We start from the raw sequence: 21,126 nt of genomic DNA on the forward strand, positions 1-21,126 counted from the left end.
ATGTGGCAGGGTGGACTAAATTATGCGGTTAGAAAAGCCAAATTATGTGGCATAATGCGGCACATTTTTAGATAGTTTTACTTCATTATTTTGTCATTTGTACTCATGGTGTAGTGAAGATCGTTATCTATATCTGTACAATGCTAAGTTAGCACAACCGCGTTAGATGTTAGAAAGCCATTTTGCCGCTTTTGCTGCTTTTGCACACAACACTGTAGTCACGTGTTATTAACTTGAGAAATGCTTGCTCGACTTTGCTTCACATGAGAACTGTCTGTTGTTCACATCCCAAACAGTGAGCAGCGACCTTGGTCTGTACATTGTGTAAAGAAACAGTCTGGGTCGCTAGACGGTGCATGTTGTTGGGTTCAGGTTGATCGGCCCACTATTTAGCCATAACACGCACGCAGCTGCAAATACCTGAAAGTCGGGTTCTTTTAATATTGCAGTGTTACATGTTTTCATTACATTCGGAAGAAAAGCTTTCCCAGGAGCAGAGCCTAGCTGATCCTGTGATGTGATCTCACTGAGCTGATCTTTACGGTATGGGGTTCCCCGTTCAAGCCTAGAGACCTTTTACTAGTCTAATAATAATATTAGTTTGCTAGCGAAAGGAAGGTGGCTGAGATCCACTGTCATTTTAGTATGATTACTCCTTTCATTTTCTATGGTATTGTAACTATGCTGATGGTTTTGAATTTAATCATTTGTCTGCTTATGTTAGCCAAAGTACTGCATCTTAGGACACGAGGTTTATAAAATAAACTCTTTAAACTTTACCGTGTCTCTGTTTATTCTGTTGTGGACTGATATGAGAATAATTACGAACAGGTATTTCTGATTCCCACCATTCCTGAGAAATACACTAAGTCGCTTATTCTGGGTTGTGTATACATTGGGACCGCCGAGCTAAACCTCGGATAACGAATGGGACACTGATGCTGGTCGGATAAGGGGTTCTGGGTTCTGAGGTGAGCTTTTGGTACACCACTGTCTGGGCAAAGATTTCACCTAATTTGTACAAGTTTAATAAGCAAATACATAAATAAGCAACTGAAAGATGACCAGTTGCGCATATTGAAAGGTTCTTTCAATATGCGCAAACACATTTTGTAACGTTTTTAGTAACTTCTGATCCATTTGAGCCAGAAACACTGTTTCCCCCTAAAACTCTGCAGATTATGCAGTAGATGATGGATTATGGGGCAAATGCGACAAATCCTTAGTTATGCGGGGGAAAAAACATGACTATAGAATCTCAGAGATCCATTGGCCCTTCTCATACCCCTTCCCACGTCCTTCTTTCTCCCCCTCCCCATCCATCTAGAAAAAAAGTGAACATTTGAGGTCTGTATATACTGCAGTACTAGGGCGTCAAATATGCTGATTACCACCCCTTTTTTAACAAGCACTGGTAAAGCCAATACGTTTCACCTATGCCCGATCTATTGGCTTTGTCAATGTTTTTTTAGACATGCTGCACTGCAGCACGGGCTGCATCATATTGCTATTATTCTCTTTACTTTCAGCATGGTAGCTTCAGTTCAGCATGGCTAAAAAGGAGAAAAAAAGCACTATGACTTGAACAACGCTGGCCACGTCATAGCACTTATTTTCTTTACTTTAACTCAGGTTGCACAGCAGCATTTGCTGTTGTGCAACATGTTTAAAAAACACTGGCAAAGTCAATAGATCTTGGATAGGCAAAATCTATTGGGTTTTGCCAATTCGTGTTTGATTTGGCATACAGCCAATGAAAGAGAGATACTTAAATTCCATCTGGAGTGTGTCTCTATATGCTCATGAAGGAGGTGGATGGACCACATATGACCCATTAAATAAGAACTACTTACAGAGTACACTGGTACCCAAATAAAAAAAGTTGTCTGGGTGCTTTCTGTCTGCGAAAGACACCATCCGTGGAGCACTGGAGTGACAGGTGTGTAACTTTTTCTCCTCTAGCATTGCATCTTTCACAGATGCATATGCCTTGACTTGAGACGAGCAAGCAGGAAATGTGGGAATGAAACACAATACTGAACCAGTTTCAGGAGAACTGGCCCACTTTATGCTTCATCCTATATTTAATAATGTGTGGTCCGTTCTCTACGTCCTGAGACAGTGAGTGGTTGCTGGGCAGCGCTCGTGTTCAGATTACTGTTTACCAGCAGCGTCCCAGTATCTCAGATACCATTTCACTCCAATTGGACAGCCAAGTTGTTCGCCAACTGTAGAAAGGGCAAGCAGGAAAACCGACAAATCAGGATACAGTATTGGGTTCTGGACTTTAGATTCTGTATGACGCAAGTGATTCCTTACAATAGGCAATGTCAGAGCAACAGCTTTAGACTATGACTGTTAGTTACACATGGGACAGTAGACACTTACAATAAGGAACAGAACAAACGGCAGAATGTCCTGGTGGGTTCTGGGCCTGAGATACAACTACTTGAACAATTACAGGTTTTATGAGGCAAGGTGCTATTGTACAAACAACATTGGTTTAATGCCATTATTCAATGATGAAAGGTCCCTCGGCTAGGGCTAGTTTCCTTCTGAAGCGCTTGGTACACAAATTGTTTGCTGCAACAATTGCAACAGTGTTTAGAAGTTCTCATCAATGTGACGAGTGTGCCAGAAAGGTTCTACGATGTATCTAATCCGCTATAAGTCAGCCCTTTTGCACCAGCTTTTTTGGCAACCCAGGGTGCAATGAGACTCACTCAGTGGGTCGAGCCAGTGGGTCTGAAGTATCACCAGTCTTTGTGTCTCCCAATAAACAGCCAAAACCCAAAGTGAAACCCCAGTCAAAAGCAGGAGACCCATCCCAGTGAAAAGGACTGGTCCTCCAGGGCGCCATTTGCCAGTGTTAAGATCACTGGGTACGGTTCAGTTGAGACCAGTCTTTTGTCTCTGGTCAGGGTTTCTATAGTTCTGGATTTGGACTAGCACCTGAGGTATGTTGGCCGATGATGCCAAGGCTCAGGGCATTGTATCTAAAAAATGGTCAGTTGCAGAATAGAATGATGTTTTTTGGTGGCACCCATAGCACATGGGAATCTGCTGGACTCCCAGGTTCACCAGTTGGAACTGGGATGTATCTTCAAGGAGCAACCAAAACTTCACAGCATGATATCTTTGGTGTGGTGAGGACCACCATGGTAGGTTAAACATTTATGGAGTCAGGACATGAGCCTCAGCCAACAGTATATTTTTATACGATCTGTAGTGGGGGGTAGCGGGTACTATATCCATGTCCCTCTTGGGATCAAAATGGACTGACAAAGGCTCCCACAAAATCAGAGTCCATACGTATGGTGATGGAATTTTGTATACAGGGAAAGGGATGTGCCCCAAGAATCCCTTGCGTTACATTTACAGAAACAATCTGATGCCTTAGAATTGCATTGTTAATGTACAGTACATTGTGAACTTTCTTCTAAGACATTCATGTGCTGTGTAAGTTATGATAATTCTAATCTTTTCATGGCTGCAAGAAATAAATTGCTGAACACTCCAAGTGCAATAGATTTTCAGACTGAATATTATTCAGGGCTTAGAGAGGTTGGTCACAGCAGGGTCGGTCATTGGCTAGAGGGCTCTTCATGAAAATGGCTTTGGTTACAGGAGGTAAAAGTATACAAATGAGTACATTTGTAAATTTATTTTTCTGGAAGTTTACCTACAGGGTAGAAATGCAGACAAAAAAAACTTTCTCATGCTTTGACTCAAAGTCTTTTGCCGCAGACCTCAATACTTTCAAACCACAGAATGTGTCTCTTATTTTCTGAATTGCTGTGCACGCTGGTGGTAGTCACATCCCTACTGGTCATAGTCTTTATTTTAACCTGCGGTCTGCTTTGTATAAAAAATGTGCTGAAAGCGTACTTTACTAGAGAGACACTGTTTTCTTTCTGCCCAGTGATCTGTGCTCCTCTCCAGACTTCTATGCAGAACTGATTTTTCCATAGATGGTGGAAGAGGAAAGGGAAGCACACAGGAGAGACAGATGGAAAATAAATGTGCTTGCATGGAGTGCTTAACCAAAAAGAAAAAAGTATTGCCAAAAACCAAGCCGAGGGAAGGCACAAGCATTAAGGCCATGCTCCAGGGGAGAGACAAACACAAGAAGAAGGAAAGCCCAAAAGCCTACGAATAACAACCAACCAAAAACAGTGACTAAGAGCCAACCAAAAAACAGTGACAATAAAGACAACCTATTGTAAAGAAGGGGGGGCTCTAAGCTCAATTCAAGCTGACAATAGGCATTTTCACAACCAGATAGCGCTGTCTGGTCCTGGTAGGCAAGGCATAAACAGTATTGATGGGACCAGTGCTTTTGTTATTGCAAAGATGCCTGGGGTTACTTTCAGGGCTAAAGTTAAACACTCCTCACAAGTCACCCATTGCCATTTACTCACGCTTGAACTATCTCCTTGCCCGTTCGCAATGGCAAGAAAGATTTATTAAGGTCTACTGCTTTTACACACTAGTGGAAAACTTTGCAACCATTGTACCACTTTGCAAGTGATATTTCAATTTCATCCAACCGTAGCTATTAAATGGTCTAAATGGTTCTACTCCAGCTATTCTGTCTTTTGAGAGGCAGTGGCCCGCTGATTTCTGGGCACAGAGTCTCCCTCTCCCCACTGGCGCGTGCCATCTTACCATCGCAGCTCTTCTTGTTGGTGCTGAGGATCCACCCCTCCCGGCAGCTGCACTCATATCCTCCTTCCAGCTTGTCGGTGCACAGCTGCTCACACCGGCCATTCTGCAGCTCACAGGAGGTGATATCTGAAGGCAAGGAAGACATTGCTTTTACTACCAGCGATTGTTCTTAACCAGTGGTACTAGCATCAAGAGAGTGAACATTAGACTAGAGACAGTACCGCTTTCTGGCTTGTTAGTGTGCTGGAAGAAATATTGATAACTGACATTGTCAGCGGTGTTGGTTAAAGGTGGTTTGTAGCAAGAAGAATAGTGGAGAGACTGAGGCCGACGAAGAGTGCAAGGATCTTGAATGGACAGGATCATTTCTAAGAATTTAGCGCTCAACAGAAGGGGTCAAGAGAGACCTAATATTCCAATAATTTCAATGAAATGCCACTTAAAAACCAGAACAAGCTTTGACTGTATGTCACCATAACACATTTAACAATATCATCAGCTTTCGGTCTTAAATTATTTTGTCTTCATTATCAATCTCAAACAAAATATCTGGTAATTTGTAAGAATTTGAGCTCAAGTGTCTCTACCACTAGTAAAGCACAGGAGTAAAGGGCTTGTTGCCACCCCAAACTGACTCAATGCGACTATATTTTTCCCTACAGCACTTGGTTGCCATTATGGGGAATCGGGTGCTGTACAAAATAAATGTATAATCGTATTTATAGCTGAAGAGTTAAATTTGTGAAATCAGGGTAAGTCAGTTGAGAAATTAGACTATTAGAATGAACAAACATGCCTAAATATTAAAGGTTAGGTGCCATACACCTTCTACCCTTGGCGTACCCATTGCTGCCCCTTGCACTGAACCGAGCCGTGCTGGTAATAGGGGCAGATAGTGAAAGAGAAAGAAGATAATCTGAGCCACCTCATCTGCCATGTTTGCACCAAGGGGTCTGTGCAGAGATCCCTGCAGAATTCTGAACATTACACACCCTAAGCTCAGGTGTGGATGCTGCCCTGAGAGTGCCAGAAAACCAACGTACTCACAAGCTTTGATATCCATCATAGATAACATTTTATATTTGTACACTTTGGAATATTTATATCTATGTGTCTGATTGCGGAACCTAAAGCTTGCTTCTGTATTCCTGAAAATGGCTTAATAAAAAAAAGGATTATATGGGAGATCATTTTCTTTTTAATAGAACCAATTGGAATTATGTTTAAACATAGTAAAAGTTTGGTGTGGTTGCAACTGTGATGCTAAATTATCTTGATATGACAGGTGCATGATAATGTCAACTGATGCGTGTAACAAATGTAATGCTTCATGCAAACCCTAGTTGTTGTATTGGAAAAATAATAACAAAATTGTTTCACTAAAAAAAGAAGAGACTGGTGCACCTAAGCATCGCCTTTTACAAATAAGAATTGTAATGCTATTTCCATTTAAGAATTCTGCTGCCCCACTGTTCCGGAATGTCCAGAATTGTCAGTTAGGAGGTTCCTTTTTTTAAATACATTGGAGCACGGATCAAATAATTTTCTGTCTATTCCTCTGGTTCAATAGGGATGAGAGTGTGTGTTTAGGAATTAATAAAATAAACGCACAATTGATCATTAGTATTACAAGTCAGTAATTTTTCCTTCACCATCAAGAGATGGTCTTTGATATTTCAAAATATCATAATACAATAGAAACCTCACACCTTCCCTTCAGAGGCGGGTAAAGTAGAGTATGGTGGAGAGGAAAGTGCAAATCTAATCATATGAGTAAGTTGCATGTATACGCCTGATCCTCTAGGGTGACTGAGACGCAACGCAGTCATTGTTAGTGGTGTGCACCGGAGTCCAGGTGGCTGCTTGCTATTTCTCAACCATGGGTACATTTCTCATAAGGGCAGGGCAGTACTAGCTATTTTTCTTGTGGAACAGGCCTTTGGTCTACTCTGAATGGGTCATTTGTCATTTAGATAGCAAGTAGTGACGCCGGACATTATTCCGCTAGCTATGGACTGCCTTGTCGGTGTTAAACCATAGAGGATAGATCCGTCGCTAACAAACAGATGTTTCGATGATATATATCTTTTATCAGGGGAATAATTCAAGGGCCCTTTTAAAGTTTAAATTATGCTGCAACCATTTTCCTAGGGAGGTCAGGTTAGCAAGAGCAAAGGTTAAGATACGGTCAGAGTAATCTGAAAGTTTGAAAAAACTTTGCAACAAAAGTTTGACAACTTGCACAAGACACAACGGCTAAATATACAAGAAACTTTGAGCTTTGGGGGAATGGCTCGCCAGCCATGACAGCCACTAGAAAAGCAATCTTCCATGACATGTGATGTGGGCGTGACTCTTGCAGGAGTTAGAATTGGGTACCATCATCCTCGGAAAGACTATATTTATTTTCCAGGGTGGGACAACCTTCTCTAGGAAATCTTTAACACTGGCTTGAAGATGCTCAAGGGGGTGGAATGGGAATGAAGAGGAATTGACAGTTTCTTTAGTAATGACAGCGGCCAAATGCACTTCTGAAGAGGAACATGTAGGCTAGGGTTAGCACAATAGAAGACAAGGTGGTGCAGTTTCATCTCTCTGCATGTCCCACTTAAATGCGTATGATGACTTTGAGAGGGACTCTTGGTCTCTTTGAAAATATTCATGCTTTGAGATTGTGGATCAAAGGTCCGTACTTTATAGATCCAGGAGCTAAACGGGTCATGTTCTGTGCCTTCAAGCAACTTGTCATGCAGCATCCATTCCTGCACAGCTGGCCTGCCTTAGTGTTTTGGAGTCTTTGAGACCCTTTGAAACTTCATCCCTCCTTGTTTATTTGGTAGTACATATTGGCAAGGTACATTGGCATGAAGATGCTCAAGGGGGTCAAGAAGGAACGTTATGGAATGCATCAAGGGCTACTCCACAGGTAGGTAGGCAGCTCTCGGTTAATGTGTTTGTAGGATAACTGTTCCCTGGTCGGCCATGTTCCTGGCACTGTAAGGTAATCCATCAGAGAAACTCAGCCTTGAATTAGCACAACTTTCATAATCAACAGTTAAGCAAAGGATGTCTACAGGGGACTCCCTTTGTTGGTGAGAGAGAACATGCGCAGGTGACGACTGCAGACTTAAGCAGTCTACAGTGTGATCGGAGAAAGTCCGTAATTTGCACGGTTTTAAAAAGCCACGACCAAGGGTCAGTCCCTTGTATCCACCTGCAGTGGAGGCAAAATGGCCATGTGTTTAAATGTCCTTAACCAGTCCTTTTTGCACCAAATAAGGTGGTATGGACTTTTAATGAAGACAAAATGGATACCTGTCGACACTTGCAATCATATAACAAGATGGGGCCTGTTATTGAGGATCACCTAGCAGACTATTGTTGACAGAAAGGTTTTGGATCTAGCGGTGTCATCGGGGAGCACCATGGACTACACTTTTTACTCCATGCTACACTTCTGATATTAATATAAGCCTAAGTTGTAAAATGATCTGTCTTTCAATTCTCTGTACCCGGTGGGACCAGATAAGCACTTTGAGCCCGATTCACAATGAATTTGCTGTGCGTAGACGTCACTTACTTTTGTAGGACTCCTTGGTTACTACTAAATTCCATGAGTAATCCAAAAGTACTACTGGCTTAATGCTGATACTAAGTAATACGCCATTAGTACTCCTAGTGAACGTCGCAGCAAAAGCTATGATTCTTTTTGTTGTTTATCAAGTTTTCCTACAGGAATTATAACTTTTTACCAGCAGTTCATTCTGTGGTGTCTTCAATCATGGATTCTATAGAAGACTTTGAAATACCTGATTTCACGAACTCTCCTTCAGAAATAACGCGTTTTTAACCACCGTATTTTGAGAAGCGAGATTCGGACACTCCTGATGTGTCTTCCACCCATATACATTGGTGAAGCGATGTTAACATATTTACCTTCACAAAGGCCTCTGAAGCAATATCAGGAATTCCAAAGCTGTGAATATTCCCAGAAGCATAACCTAGACAGCTGGATAGCCTAGACAGCTACATAAACAGCACGTAGGTACTCGTGCTCAACTAACAATAGTACATCTTAAAAAGGAGCAGGAGGCCGCTGTTTCCCCTTCCCTGTAGACTTGCTGCCCTCGATTCCTTCACGGGAACAGGGAGCCTTGCACCCATCCCGTACTGTGCACCCCATACTCACTGATGCAGGTCCTGTTGTCTTTGTCCAGGGCGAGGTGGATCGGGCACAGGCAGTCGTGTCCTCCCAAGGTGTTGTTGCAGATGTGAGAGCAGTCTCCATTCTGGATCTTACACTCGTCGATGTCTAGAGACGGAGGATACAGAACAGCTGCTATGACTAGGTCTATACACGTGATGGTAGGATCCCACCCTCCACTTTGAACTGACCCACATTGCTTTTGCCTTCTTGATGTCCAGGCCCTTCCATAACTAAACATGCATGATGCTCTATAAGGGTCATAGAGCGGTGCCCACCTTCCCACCATCAATATCAGAGAGTTACTTTGACTGATGGTCAATGTACATAAAGATAGACGGAGTGGGTTGCAAAATGTATGTAGAGCTTGGAAGTTAGCCAATGTGTTTTGCACTAGTAAAATAACATTGGCAATGAGCACTGAGATGGAGGGTTGGTACCTAGCTAAAGTATACATAGGTGAGTAAACTGGTCAGTCAATGTGTTAGAGATTGAAGCCACAAAAATGTCTGCTGATCACCTGATGGGCAGGAGGGAGCCTTGGCAGCAGTGGTGTCTCACCTGTGCACTGCCTCTTATCCACGTGAAGCTGGAAGCCCTTTTGGCAGAAGCACTCATAGGATCCATCCGTGTTCCGGCAAATCTGCCCGCAACCACCATTCTCCACCTGGCATTCATCAACATCTACGAGAGAAGGGACGAAGATCACTACAACACGAAGAGTTCTGCATCCGCTGGAGTGGGATAGTTCCAGGTGATGCACGGTGTCTACTTCATTCATCAAAAAGACAGCATAGTCATGGGATGCACTGAGGCCTGATGCTCAGCCACCTCCTTTGTGAAGAGGAATCCCTTGAGGTTAATTGCCCACTGCACAGACACATACTTCCAGGCTCAACCCATTGAAGTTCCACCACACCAAATGTTTCATGGGTCATTACCTGGTAGCGAGAGCACTCTCTGGAGGAGTGAAATAAACTCCAATACAATAGCACGGGACCTGAGTGCTCTGTGGAGGGTCTGACGCCTCTGCCTGGTGTCTCTATTTCTGGAGTGATTCGTGATGGTGCGGGACTCACTTGAATCCTTCCCTTTGCTGTAGAGAAGAAGCCCCAGAGGTCTCTGCCACCTGCACTCCCCCCTCCCTTTTTTCCTATGGCATGAACTTCATTGCGTGCTTGGAGTTTTAGAGCTCGTCATCACAATCACACCCAAGGGCAATGGTACCCAACATAAAGTAAACCTTCATAACGTCACATCAAGCACATGCAAATGTCATCATCTGCCCCTTTAAATGTGCTTTGGCCAATAGAATTAGACCGAAAAATGGGAATATTCAGGAGGGGAACTAATAGTGACACTTTACCCTGTGAAATTGTGTGTCTCCATTTTCCGAGTGCTTGGAGTCAAAAGGTAAATCTGACACAGTTTCTTCTTAGTTTGTAGATTTGTGGACACGTCCTGTTACCTAACACCCGTCCTTTCGGCAGAGCTTAATAGGTTGGCAAATGCCCAACATCCCTCTTTCAAGGTCATTGCCTCCTGGTTTGCTTCAGAGACGGATAGAACCCACATGCTGCTGGGGCAGGTCTTCTTTGTACTCCTGAGGGTGAGCCCTTCACCCTAACTGGAGTAAGGTGCCACTTTCCTTGTTAAGTCTGATCTGCCCCTCTGCATGGGTACTGCTTTGGCCCACACCTGAGAAATTGACTGGCGGGGACTGGGTCTTCTCGGCTGCCTACTAAGAAGAAGCGCCTCGGCTCCTCTGAGATCGCTCCCAACTCACAAAAAATTCCCTCCGCCATGTGTGGGGACCCCTGATGCTTTGTGTCTGCAGGATGATCCCAGGGATATTACAAGCTGACTCCCTCCACACTTAGCCATGTGTCCCACACAAAAAGCAGATGTCGCTTGCTTAGTTCCATTGAACAAAGACTAATTGCGCAGAGTTGGCCTAACGGCTAGGGTGGTCAACCTTGAATCTGGGGAACCCGGTTCGAGTCTCGGCAATGACGGTGAGCATCCTGTGACTCTGGGCAAATCACTTAATCTCCCCATGCCTAACAAAAAAAAAATTAATGTGTCCTCATATAACGCAACTGGTGCTATGTAAAGCGCTCTGATACCCGATACCTTCGGGTCAAGTTTGCGCTATATAAAACTCTGTAAAATAAAAAAATAGAAACCAAAGGAAAAATGTATTGTCACCCTTAGTTCAATGTGCAATTACAAGCAGGAAAAATTTACCAGAGACCCAACCACTCAGGGTGAATCATCTCCTACTGGAAATATGACATCGCTTTATATGGAGTTTTCCTTGAGAAAGGAAATGTGGAGGCGGCAATGCCCGGATGTTGCACCAGTGCCTTCATGGATTCCTAAATATCCTGATAGCAGGTGAGATAAGGCTGTCGCAGATGATAAAAGGATGTGATGGGCCATTGATACCCAAGAAGGAATTACAAATATTGAGTTTAGTTGAGATAACCTGTAATAGTAGTCTAGGAGGGGGCAGCCTGCCAGGTTCAATGAAGAGAAGTACAATGTCATATACTTATGGAGCAGGGATGCTGAGGAGGCCTAAGGGATGGTTTTTAAGATCTGAGTGATGAACAAGAGGGCATTGTGGCAAAATTATGGGAAACGCAAGAGTGTTTCATGTTAAGGGTGGTAAAATCAATGAGCAAATAAGTGCAGGGTGGGTTTAACTGCACACATCGTTAGCGATGGCTCATCTTTAGCCTAGTATCCAATTCATTCTGAAAATCTCTACTGGTGTATTGTGGCTCATATTCTACATAGATGACGACAGAAGAAGTTGAACTCTGCCTCATGCTGGACCTCCCACTTGCCTTTGAAACTGTCATCCATCCCACCATCATCCATAACCTGAAGTCTCAAATAGGATTCAATGGGAATATCCTTCACTAATTCCCCTCCTACCTCTCCAGCCGACACCAGTTCATTCATGTGGGAACCTCCAGGTGCCAAAAAGTCCCTATGACCTGCGGATCTTTCGGGGTTTCTATCGGTCTCATTTCATCTTCAACCTCTACTTGCAGCACCGTGTGAGGCAATGGGGTGTATTATATGGTGTGATTGTGCGACCTCACCGTGTAAAACACTTTAGGATCCTTAGGTTTTATTTGTCAAACATTCAGCTAAACCCTGGCTAGCTGGGGCTCGGAGCAGCAAGGCTTACACAAAGGAATAAGCGTAAAGCATTCAAACAGCACCAAATCAATTAAAGAAGAAATTGACAAGACACCTAAGAAATTGACAACACACATGCATTTTTAGACACCACAACGAAAAAGATCCACCAGAGGGTTCCAGAGATATAGAATTTACAAGGTATAGTAAATGAGGTTAATTCACTCAACACAAACAAGCATTGGCAAATTCAACAAATTTGACACATACATTTTTTCCGCTAAGAGTTGAGCTAGGTGTAATGCGGTCAATTGGAGTCACAGTGGGTAACCAACTCCAGTCTGGAGCCAGTCAATGAGGCCATCCAGATTCTCAAGAACAGTTACCTTAGCAGGTGAAGCAATCCCGAATCAAATTCAGGGACTTTTATCTGTTGCAGGAATGGAAGTAGCCTTGATGCAAAGGATAAAGGATGCTGAATATGCTCAATGTTAATGTTAATGTTAAAGGATGCTGTGGATACAATGTGTTCGGTGGGGGTCTTTCTGCAGGCACTCCTTAGTCTACAGAGATAGTCCAGGGGTCCTGGTTGCAGGGTCGATGTCCCAGTAGGCCCTCTCCAGTCTGGCCGATTACCTGGTGTTGCGATCACAGGCCAATCCTTCCTGGGTCCGTAGCTTGTTCTCTGGGGGTTCCAGCAGCTCTCAAATAAAACTCCAGGACTCAACTTGGGTGCAAGTCTGTGCTTCGGGCCTTGGTCCCTGGTGCTGCATTGTGAGGGTGGTGACTTGAAGACTTTGGGCTACCAACTTGCCCTAGCAGACTTCTTCAGCTGTGCTGCGAACAGAAGGCCAGTCAGCTGGCCCTTGGAGTCTCTTGACTTTGCTGGACTCTGGAGATGACTTCTCCTTGAGCAGGTCACGGCAGGCACAGTCCTTTTCATCGCTAGCCGGCAGGTACAGTCCTTGACAGTGCAACCTCTCTTTGCTGATCCCTTGGTGCAGCAGGGCAGTCCTTCTTCAGTCCTCCTTCCAGATCAGTTGAGATCTGAGGCCATGGTGCAAGGGTTTCCCTCTTTATGCTCGGAAAATTACCCCAGGGCATGATGCAGTTGGTAGCCAATGGGCTACCATTTTCCTTCCACCTGGTTATCACTTTTGTGGAGTGTGGCAGCTGGCTATTCCAAAATACACCATTCTGCCCATTCTCAAGATCGCGAGACTCCTCTCCCATTCTGTGGACCTCACTAGTCCACTGCTGTGGTGTGTCTAAATCTGAGCTGTACGCCCCTGGAGAACCGGTTTGGAAACAGGTTTCCCCTCTCCTCGTACCAGTCTGCCTGCGTAACCAATGTGGCAGCTGTCCACCCTAGTGTTATAGATTTGCCCTTTAAAGGCGTCTTTCCCTTTAAAGCTTGCTTTTGGGGCTAACAACCATGGGGATTTCTGATGCAGGGAGAAAACCAGTTGCAGCTCCTCAACTAAGGCAGAGGAGCATCGCCACACTGCTATTTGAGCAGTGCAAAAAGAACAAGAAAATGATAATAACAAGACGTTATTATAATTTTATTTTTCTTTGCGGGACTGGAGCCAGGTTGGGGCGGGGCTGAGCACAGTGAGGAGTGGTTTGCACTCCCTATGTGCGAATGAATGTTTAGTCGGCCCTCTGGGGCTGGCCAAACATTCATGCGCACTTACCATGTTCTTCGCCTGGCTGTGTTGAACAGCCCGATGGAGAACATGCCGAGGCTCCCATGCACTGCCTGGGCAGTCAAACAGGCAGCTCAGACCAATCACGACCCAGCGTCGTAATAGGCTGGGGTAGAGTCTGCTTCCGGTGCTGCCAGTGCAGACAAAGAGGACGGAGGAGAGGCGTCTGCCTGCCATGAAGGAAAGGTAATGTTTTGTTTTTTAGAAGCTCAGATTTGAACCTGGTTCGATGTCATGAACTTTGAGAGCTTCAAACCCCAACTTTTACCAAATTGCGTGTCACTTGGAGTCACTCTGGACACCATCTTCTTCCTCACAGAACATATTGCCAAGAGAACAGCTTTCTCTACTAAGAGGGTTAAACCATTCTCACAGAAAGTGTCTTTATAATTGCTGTTCAAGCTCCCATACTCTCACAACTGTTTAGTGTAAACCCCCTGCTCCGTGGCCACTCAGCCTCCACAAAGACCTTGCCGACGGGCAATAACACGCTCCAGCATGTCTCATCCGGGACCTGATGAAATATGACCACATCATCCCTTACTGCTAGAACTCCACATGTACCCCTTACCAGCACACACATATTCGAATCACAACCAGCTGCATCATTTAAAAAGCCATCACGACTTGCACCTCCACCTATATGGCTGATAAGCTCACCTGTCTGGTAGCTCTCAGCACACCTGCAGGCAATACACCATCAGACGGGAGACAAAGAAGTATCAAAAGAAAAAACACAAGGGAACAAGCCATCTCCATTTACACAGGATCTGAAATGATGTTCATTTTTTGAAAAGGGTGGTCCTAGCCCTGTTCTAACTCAGGAAAGAGTTGAAGACAAAGGGGCATATTAACAATGGCTTTATCTCTGCTTTTTTGGCTTTAAAAGCCAAAGAAGCGGAGATAAAAAATATCGCCCTATCAACAACAGGGTGCTAACATGCAAAATAGCATGTTAGCACCCTTTTTCACTACGCTTCCCTTTGCATCTCTAATGAGATGCAAAGTGGGCGTTCCAGAGCAAAATAATAGGAGAAATGTCGCTAAGTGACATTTCACCTATTATCAAGCTTCACGCTAACCCTGTTAGAGACAAAAAAAGCAGCGCTAACCACGGTTAATGCTGCTTTTTTACGTCTGCTAATTTTCAGACTTAGCCATGTAATCCAATGGGAGGTGGATTACATGGCTAAGTCCACCATGGGCTATCAACAAGAAAATCCCTATCCTTGTAGTTTTACCGCTGCATTAGCAGTGATAACCTCCCAAAATATCGCTATCACTGGATTTTTTATCGCCTAGGCGGTTAGCGTTGTTAATAACGCGATAACCAGGCAATATTATCCAGCGATAGTGGCCGTTAAAAAAATTAACGTTAAGCGCCCTTAGCGTTAATTTTCCCTGTTCCTTGTTAATATGCCCCTTACTTCTTTAGAGCACACAACATCATGTTGCACTAGCAGTCCACAAACCAGCTACCTTTCCATTCACTTGTTGACTATGTCCTTGCTTTTGACCCTGTCCAATGTGCCACTGCCTTTGGCAAGGCTTGTGCTATAAATATACCACATACATATATGCAGTTCTGATAGCAATATCTCTAAAATATTCTGTCTAGTTCTACAGGCCAATGTTCGAGTACTGTGTCCAGTTCTGAAAGCCTGTCCCAGAGCAGTGTGCCTAGTTCTGGTGGCCTTAATATTTTTTCTACTTACACAGCCCAAACCAGGAGTATTGTGTCCATTTCTCGAGGACTAATCTTCAGCATAGTATCTAGTTCTGAAAGCCTCACCCAGTCTATTGTATCACATTCTGTTGGCCATATCTCAAGTATGGCATCTAGTTCTATAGGACAGATCTGGAGCAGTGTGTCCAGTTCTGGAAGAATAATCCTTGTCGCTGTATCTGATTCTGAAAATCTTTCCTAGTGAATCAAGTTTCTGGTGTCTATAGTATTACATCTGTTTGGCCAGGGAAAATCTTGAGGACTGCGTCTGCTTTGGAAAGCCTCTCCAGTTCTGGTGGCCATCTATCTCAAGTAGTGTGTCTAGTGCTGTGGGCCACATTTGGAGTCGTGAGTCCAGGTCTAGGGGGCTAATATTTAGCATAATGACTAGTCCTGTGGGTCACAGAGTATATTTAGTCATGGTTTTGGGGGTGCAACTGATGAAAAATAAACACAATTGGATTTCAGAATTGGCAACCAAAACTAGGATAGTCTGAAGTTATGGCCTAAGGAGGAACATTTTAAAAAGACGATAGTGAAGAAAAATAGAGGCGAGATGGATAACAGAGGCAACTGAATCTATAAGCGATATTAGAACATTGGAACGTTGGCAGCTCCATTGAAGACAATGGAGCGCTCCGGGCTAATACTGGCCGGTATAAGCCCGGAGCACCAACATTCCAATGTGTCTTTGTTCACAGCTCTGGCTGTGAACAAAGACTTCAGGGAGCCTGAGGGGATTTCAATCCCCTCGCGCTCCCTGAAGGGCTTTGTTTTGGTAGAACATTCTGCCCTCTAGTGGCAGAATGTTCTAATAGCCTTATAGCCCTTCGTAGCAGGGCTATACCGCTGTTAATGGCCCGCTGCTGTTGTTAAAGTCCCTCGCCTTCGGCTCGGGCCTTTAACGCTGCAGCGGGCCATTAACAGCCGGTATAGCCCGCTACGGCGGGCTATAAGGCTATATAATGGCATTGTAGATTTGTGGACACGTCCTGTTACCTAACACCCTAAGACGTTGAATGTTTTTTTAGAAAGGAAATATTATTACAATTAAAAGTTTTCAATGCAAAGAATAACTTTAGAGAAGTAATGAGTATTCACAGGATGTCAACACTTTTAACAAAGATAAAGCAGTGTCATTAAGAAAGAGCAAAGCTAAAGACCAAAAATCTCTCGGAGCCTGAGGATGTAACTGATAGACTGAGGGTGCGGGGTGTTTTCTACCATCCAAGTCTATGTAACAAGGGAAGACCGCTGCCCACTAGCATTCTTCCCAAGGCCACGCTACCCATCCCAAGAGAGCAGCAACTCGTGGTTTATGTCTTCCACCTTCCCTGGCACCTCTCACTAGAGAGGGGAGAACTCCCCGCAGCAGTTGAGAACATTGAGACATGTCTGGGGCTCCGGAGCAGCACTGCACAACTCTGGTACCCAGTGGATGGGTGTCAACTGAAAGCCCACCGAACTTAAGGGAGGTGGAAGTGAAGGGTGGCCAGAGAAGGGATGTCTTCTACCAGTTGGCCCACTGTGACATCACAATAGTGGAAAACACAATGCATGCAGTGACCAATATGTGAAACCCCTAAGAATGATACGGTTCTGCAGAATTCTGTGTTTCCGCAGATACTTGCCAACCACAGCTTATATTCCAGTCAATTCTGGAGACTGGGACAGCAGGTTGTCTTCTTCTGGACTCTATTATCAGACTGGCCGAAGAGTTCTGTAGAATCTGCAGGTTGCGCAGTGAGCTGCTTGGTAATCCCTTACAGAGAGTCTTACATTAGTCCAAAACATATGAACTGAATCATCCTACTTATAGCCAATGGTCGACTTCAGATAGGCAGTACATTAAGGATACAACTGTTTTCACCAGAGGCTCTGCCTCTGAGGAGAAGTGGTTGTGTATGACCTCCTGGTCAATGGGTTTCTGTACATCTACTGACAGCTGCACCCCACTGTATTACACATGCCACATTTCCACTTAATCTGGCAAATGACCAAAGGAGGGAAATCATGGCTACCACTTCCCTGCAGCAAAGTGTACAATGATGTACACGTCTCTCTACTGCTCTCCTCCTTCATTCTTCCTGGACCACTTCCTTACCTATGCCCTCCTGCCTGATATGTGCTACGATTCAACTATACCGCTTTTCAGAGTTTCACCTACCTGTGCAGTTTCTGCCATCCTCGTGAAGGGTGTAGCCCTGGTTACACTGGCACTGGAAGCTGCCCATCTCGTTTTGGCACTGGTGCTGGCATTCTGCATTGCCAAGCGAGCACTCATCGATATCTAAAAATGTAAGTAAACACATGATGTCCATGCAGCAAGAGGTGTGTAAAGAATCACCCGAGCCCACCTGGGCAAACACAAAATGACATAGGTTCAGATCTCTCAAACCACGTCTGGCCTCCATTACAGTACATTTACCATCTGGAGATGGAGAACCAATCGATTATCATCAGCAGTGAGGAAGTTACCTGGAAATGACCCATCATCAAATCTATCCAGAGCTTAAAATAAAATTAATCTGGCCTTGTGTAATGTAATCTGATGCTCATGTAAAGCACTCCACTGCTGTTGGGCAGTGTCCGAGCTATATAGAGCTGCAAAATGCATCGCACCCCTGGGCCCTGTTTTAACACAAAAAATGGATGTGAGGCTTTTGCCCCCATACTCTCCTGCAGAAGGAGTTTTTCAAATTTGTTAAATCACGGGTATCAACACCAAGATTTTTCAGAAGCTTTCTGATTTTGGTGAACAGATGCCACAGGCCAGTACCCACTGTGATAAATGTTCTAGTTCCAGTTCCGTTTACCATCTGCCACCTTTACGGGCAGATCAATATCTTGGCCACAGTCCGATATAGACATATCGAAGGGAGCGGTCAAGATCGGAACATTTGACAACAATTGCTGTTAGAGAGGAACACAAAACATTGTAGAGGATATTATTTTGGCAATGTTCAGCGTTTTGAAAGCGTGTCTACTATGACATTGAAAAAGTGCCTCCATCTCATGTCCATTAAATCTAGTGTTTTTTGCAAATGTTTCTTGTTCTAAAAATTGGGTCACGGTTCTAAAACGTTTGGGAAGCACTGTCTAGAGAACAGAAACAGACAGTGCAAACACTCAGAAGGACCTGAGGATCAGTAATAAAATGCATTCAACTTTCAAGTGTCTGATGGATGTGTTTACAGAAAAAGGCTCAGTATGTCAGAGTAATGTGGGTACAAGCAGTGTGTCCCCACCTGAGGGGTACATATCCAGCCCCCTCACATTAAAGCACCAATTCCATCATGCTGCACACTACACTGGAATCACCCATTTACTGCCAAGTCTGGTCTCATTGCCACAGCATCCTCTGCCCTAAATACTACTAAAGTGTCGCCTTTTCAGATCCCCAACCCATTAAAATCACAAAGCAAGTGTGATTGTGAATTGAACTTTACTGCAGGTGACATGCCATCCTCATAACAGCCTAACACTGTCACAAGTACCCATTTTATCATGTATTCATCAGTATTCCTTCAACAGTAAGGATCCCAACCCCAACATAAACTCTCTCGCTCACTCCTTCAGTAAACATATTTGAGATGTTCAAGTTACTGTACTCACCAAAACAGGTGAACCCATCGCCATTGAAGCCTTGGTAACACTGGCAGAAGTAGGAGCCAATAATGTTGCCACAGCGGGCATTGGTATCGCATCCGTGCTTCCCCAGGGCGCACTCGTTCTCATCTGCGGAGACACACGTTTCTTGTAACCATACTACCTGGAGGGATACCAGCATTTTCAAGATATACAGCTTGGGCTGAAGTCTTTGCAAGAGAAATTGGACTCAACACTAGTTCAATGACGCGGTTGAAACGTACAACCTATTGGTGGCAGAAATTGGCCACCGGTCCCATGTAGCTGCCCTTCATACTTCCAGCAATTACACACTGTTATAATAATGCTGTTAAAACCAGAAAAAAAAAATGATGGCGAGACATCCCCATTAAATTGACAACCATTACACCAATACAATAATTATACAGAAAGGACTATATAATCAGTTTTCCATGACCTCAACATGTCTCCAGTATCCAACATGCTGGAACTAGGGTTAGATTGCAAATCTGCCAGCTCAGGTCACAACAGATGGAGGTCATTGTAGGTGGAAGTAATGGCCATTATCTTAGTAATGGTCAATCTGTGGAATGGTCATATCAATATATTGACTTATGAAGATTTATGTTTGGAAAGGTTTGTATTCTTTGAGTAAATAACACATTTATCTAAACATTTAGCACCAGGATACCCTACTGGGTGAGTTGCGCACTCTACAAATACACATAACATAAGATTTAGAACATTTATGCATTGAAACAACATCACTGATTAGGGCATTGACTTTTATTCAAAAGAATGAAAAGCTGAGTGAGCCGTTCCAGGGCTCAAACCTGTGACTTACAGGTCTCACGTTGATAGCATCAGGTGCTTAACACGCAGAGCCGCCTTAAGAGAACAAAGAACACACAACGTCACCCATCACCCCATGCCACCATTTGCCGCTCTTCATCTACAGCTTTCCACCCATGATTCTGTATTCGCTTGCACTGACCCTAGACCTCCTCAAATGCTGTGATTGGTTGTGCCCCCTCTATCTCTGCTGCCAGGTTTCTACTAAACCAGCCTGTGTTTATATGAAGAAACTACTCTTTTTCCCATATCAATGCCCACTTTTCTGTATTATTTAACATTGCTACTCAGGTTATTTTTAAGAGCTCCCAAGTCCGCCGCTAGAGGAACTGGGTCACATGAAGCTAATGTAATTTGCCTAGAATCAACCTGATTTGGTGAACTGTGGAAGCTCCGATTATAACCCTAGGCCCCGGATTCCTAAGCCAGAACACCCCATCCATACCCCTTCTTTGACCCTCTTCAGCCTTTTGCCATAAATATTTGTTCATGAATCTCAATTCTATTTTAATATTTTGAACCATAAATCTACCCTCTAGAAAATGTAATATACCCTTTTCAGATCAATGGTTTTATTATTGGTGCTTCTCCTCCTCGGTGTGCATATTTAGGGCCTGAAATGTCTCTGTCCTCCTCTGTATCCCTTACAGAAAAGGCTCCAATTCCTTACTGGTAATCATCCCTGCTCTTGGTCCTACATTTCTTTATTACAGTCTCCACTTTCAAGGTGTGTCCCACCTCCGAGGCAAGAATCTCCAATAGAAAACCTGGAAATGCATGCCCCACCCATCCTGCCAATAAACAGGGTCAGCATTCCCAGCATCCTCTGGTGCTATAGAAGTCCAACCCAAAGGCCAAGGTGGGTCACATGGCCTGTGATGAGGAACGAGTAGGAGTAAGAGTAATGACACACACCCATGCAACAGGCTGGCACACAACCACATAGTGAGTTCCACTGCAGCCACCAAGAGGCCAGAGGACCCAGACCGAAGGGCCACTAGACCTAGCTACACTGGGAAAAAGGGCAAGCGCACTCCAGGACCAGCCGGCCGCCCAAGGGACAATCAACGCTGTATACCAAGCAGCAAGAGACCATCTTTGACCGAAGACAGAGGCATACCACTCATGGACAGGACAGGAACCAAATACTAAGACGTGGATACAAAGTGAACCAACCAGGAGTCTGCAGGATGGCTGCTGAGGTT

General features: G+C 44.2%; 1 protein-coding gene across 1 annotated transcript in view; it reads right to left on the minus strand.

Annotated features, from left to right (window-relative positions):
- The window catches only part of LOC146830421 (uncharacterized), a 197,176-nt gene that overhangs the window by 71,055 nt on the left and 104,995 nt on the right, over positions 1-21,126 (minus strand). Inside the window, exons 8-12 of the mRNA XM_085604646.1 lie at positions 19,076-19,198; positions 17,628-17,750; positions 9,434-9,556; positions 8,858-8,980; positions 4,669-4,794 (exon numbers count right to left, since the gene is read on the minus strand). Of these exons, the coding sequence (XP_085460772.1) occupies positions 4,669-4,794; positions 8,858-8,980; positions 9,434-9,556; positions 17,628-17,750; positions 19,076-19,198 (618 nt within the window). The remainder of the gene's footprint in view (positions 1-4,668; positions 4,795-8,857; positions 8,981-9,433; positions 9,557-17,627; positions 17,751-19,075; positions 19,199-21,126) is intronic.

This window comes from Triturus cristatus, chromosome 5_1, assembly GCF_964204655.1.
Source record: "Triturus cristatus chromosome 5_1, aTriCri1.1, whole genome shotgun sequence".
Taxonomy (NCBI): Eukaryota; Metazoa; Chordata; class Amphibia; order Caudata; family Salamandridae; genus Triturus; species Triturus cristatus.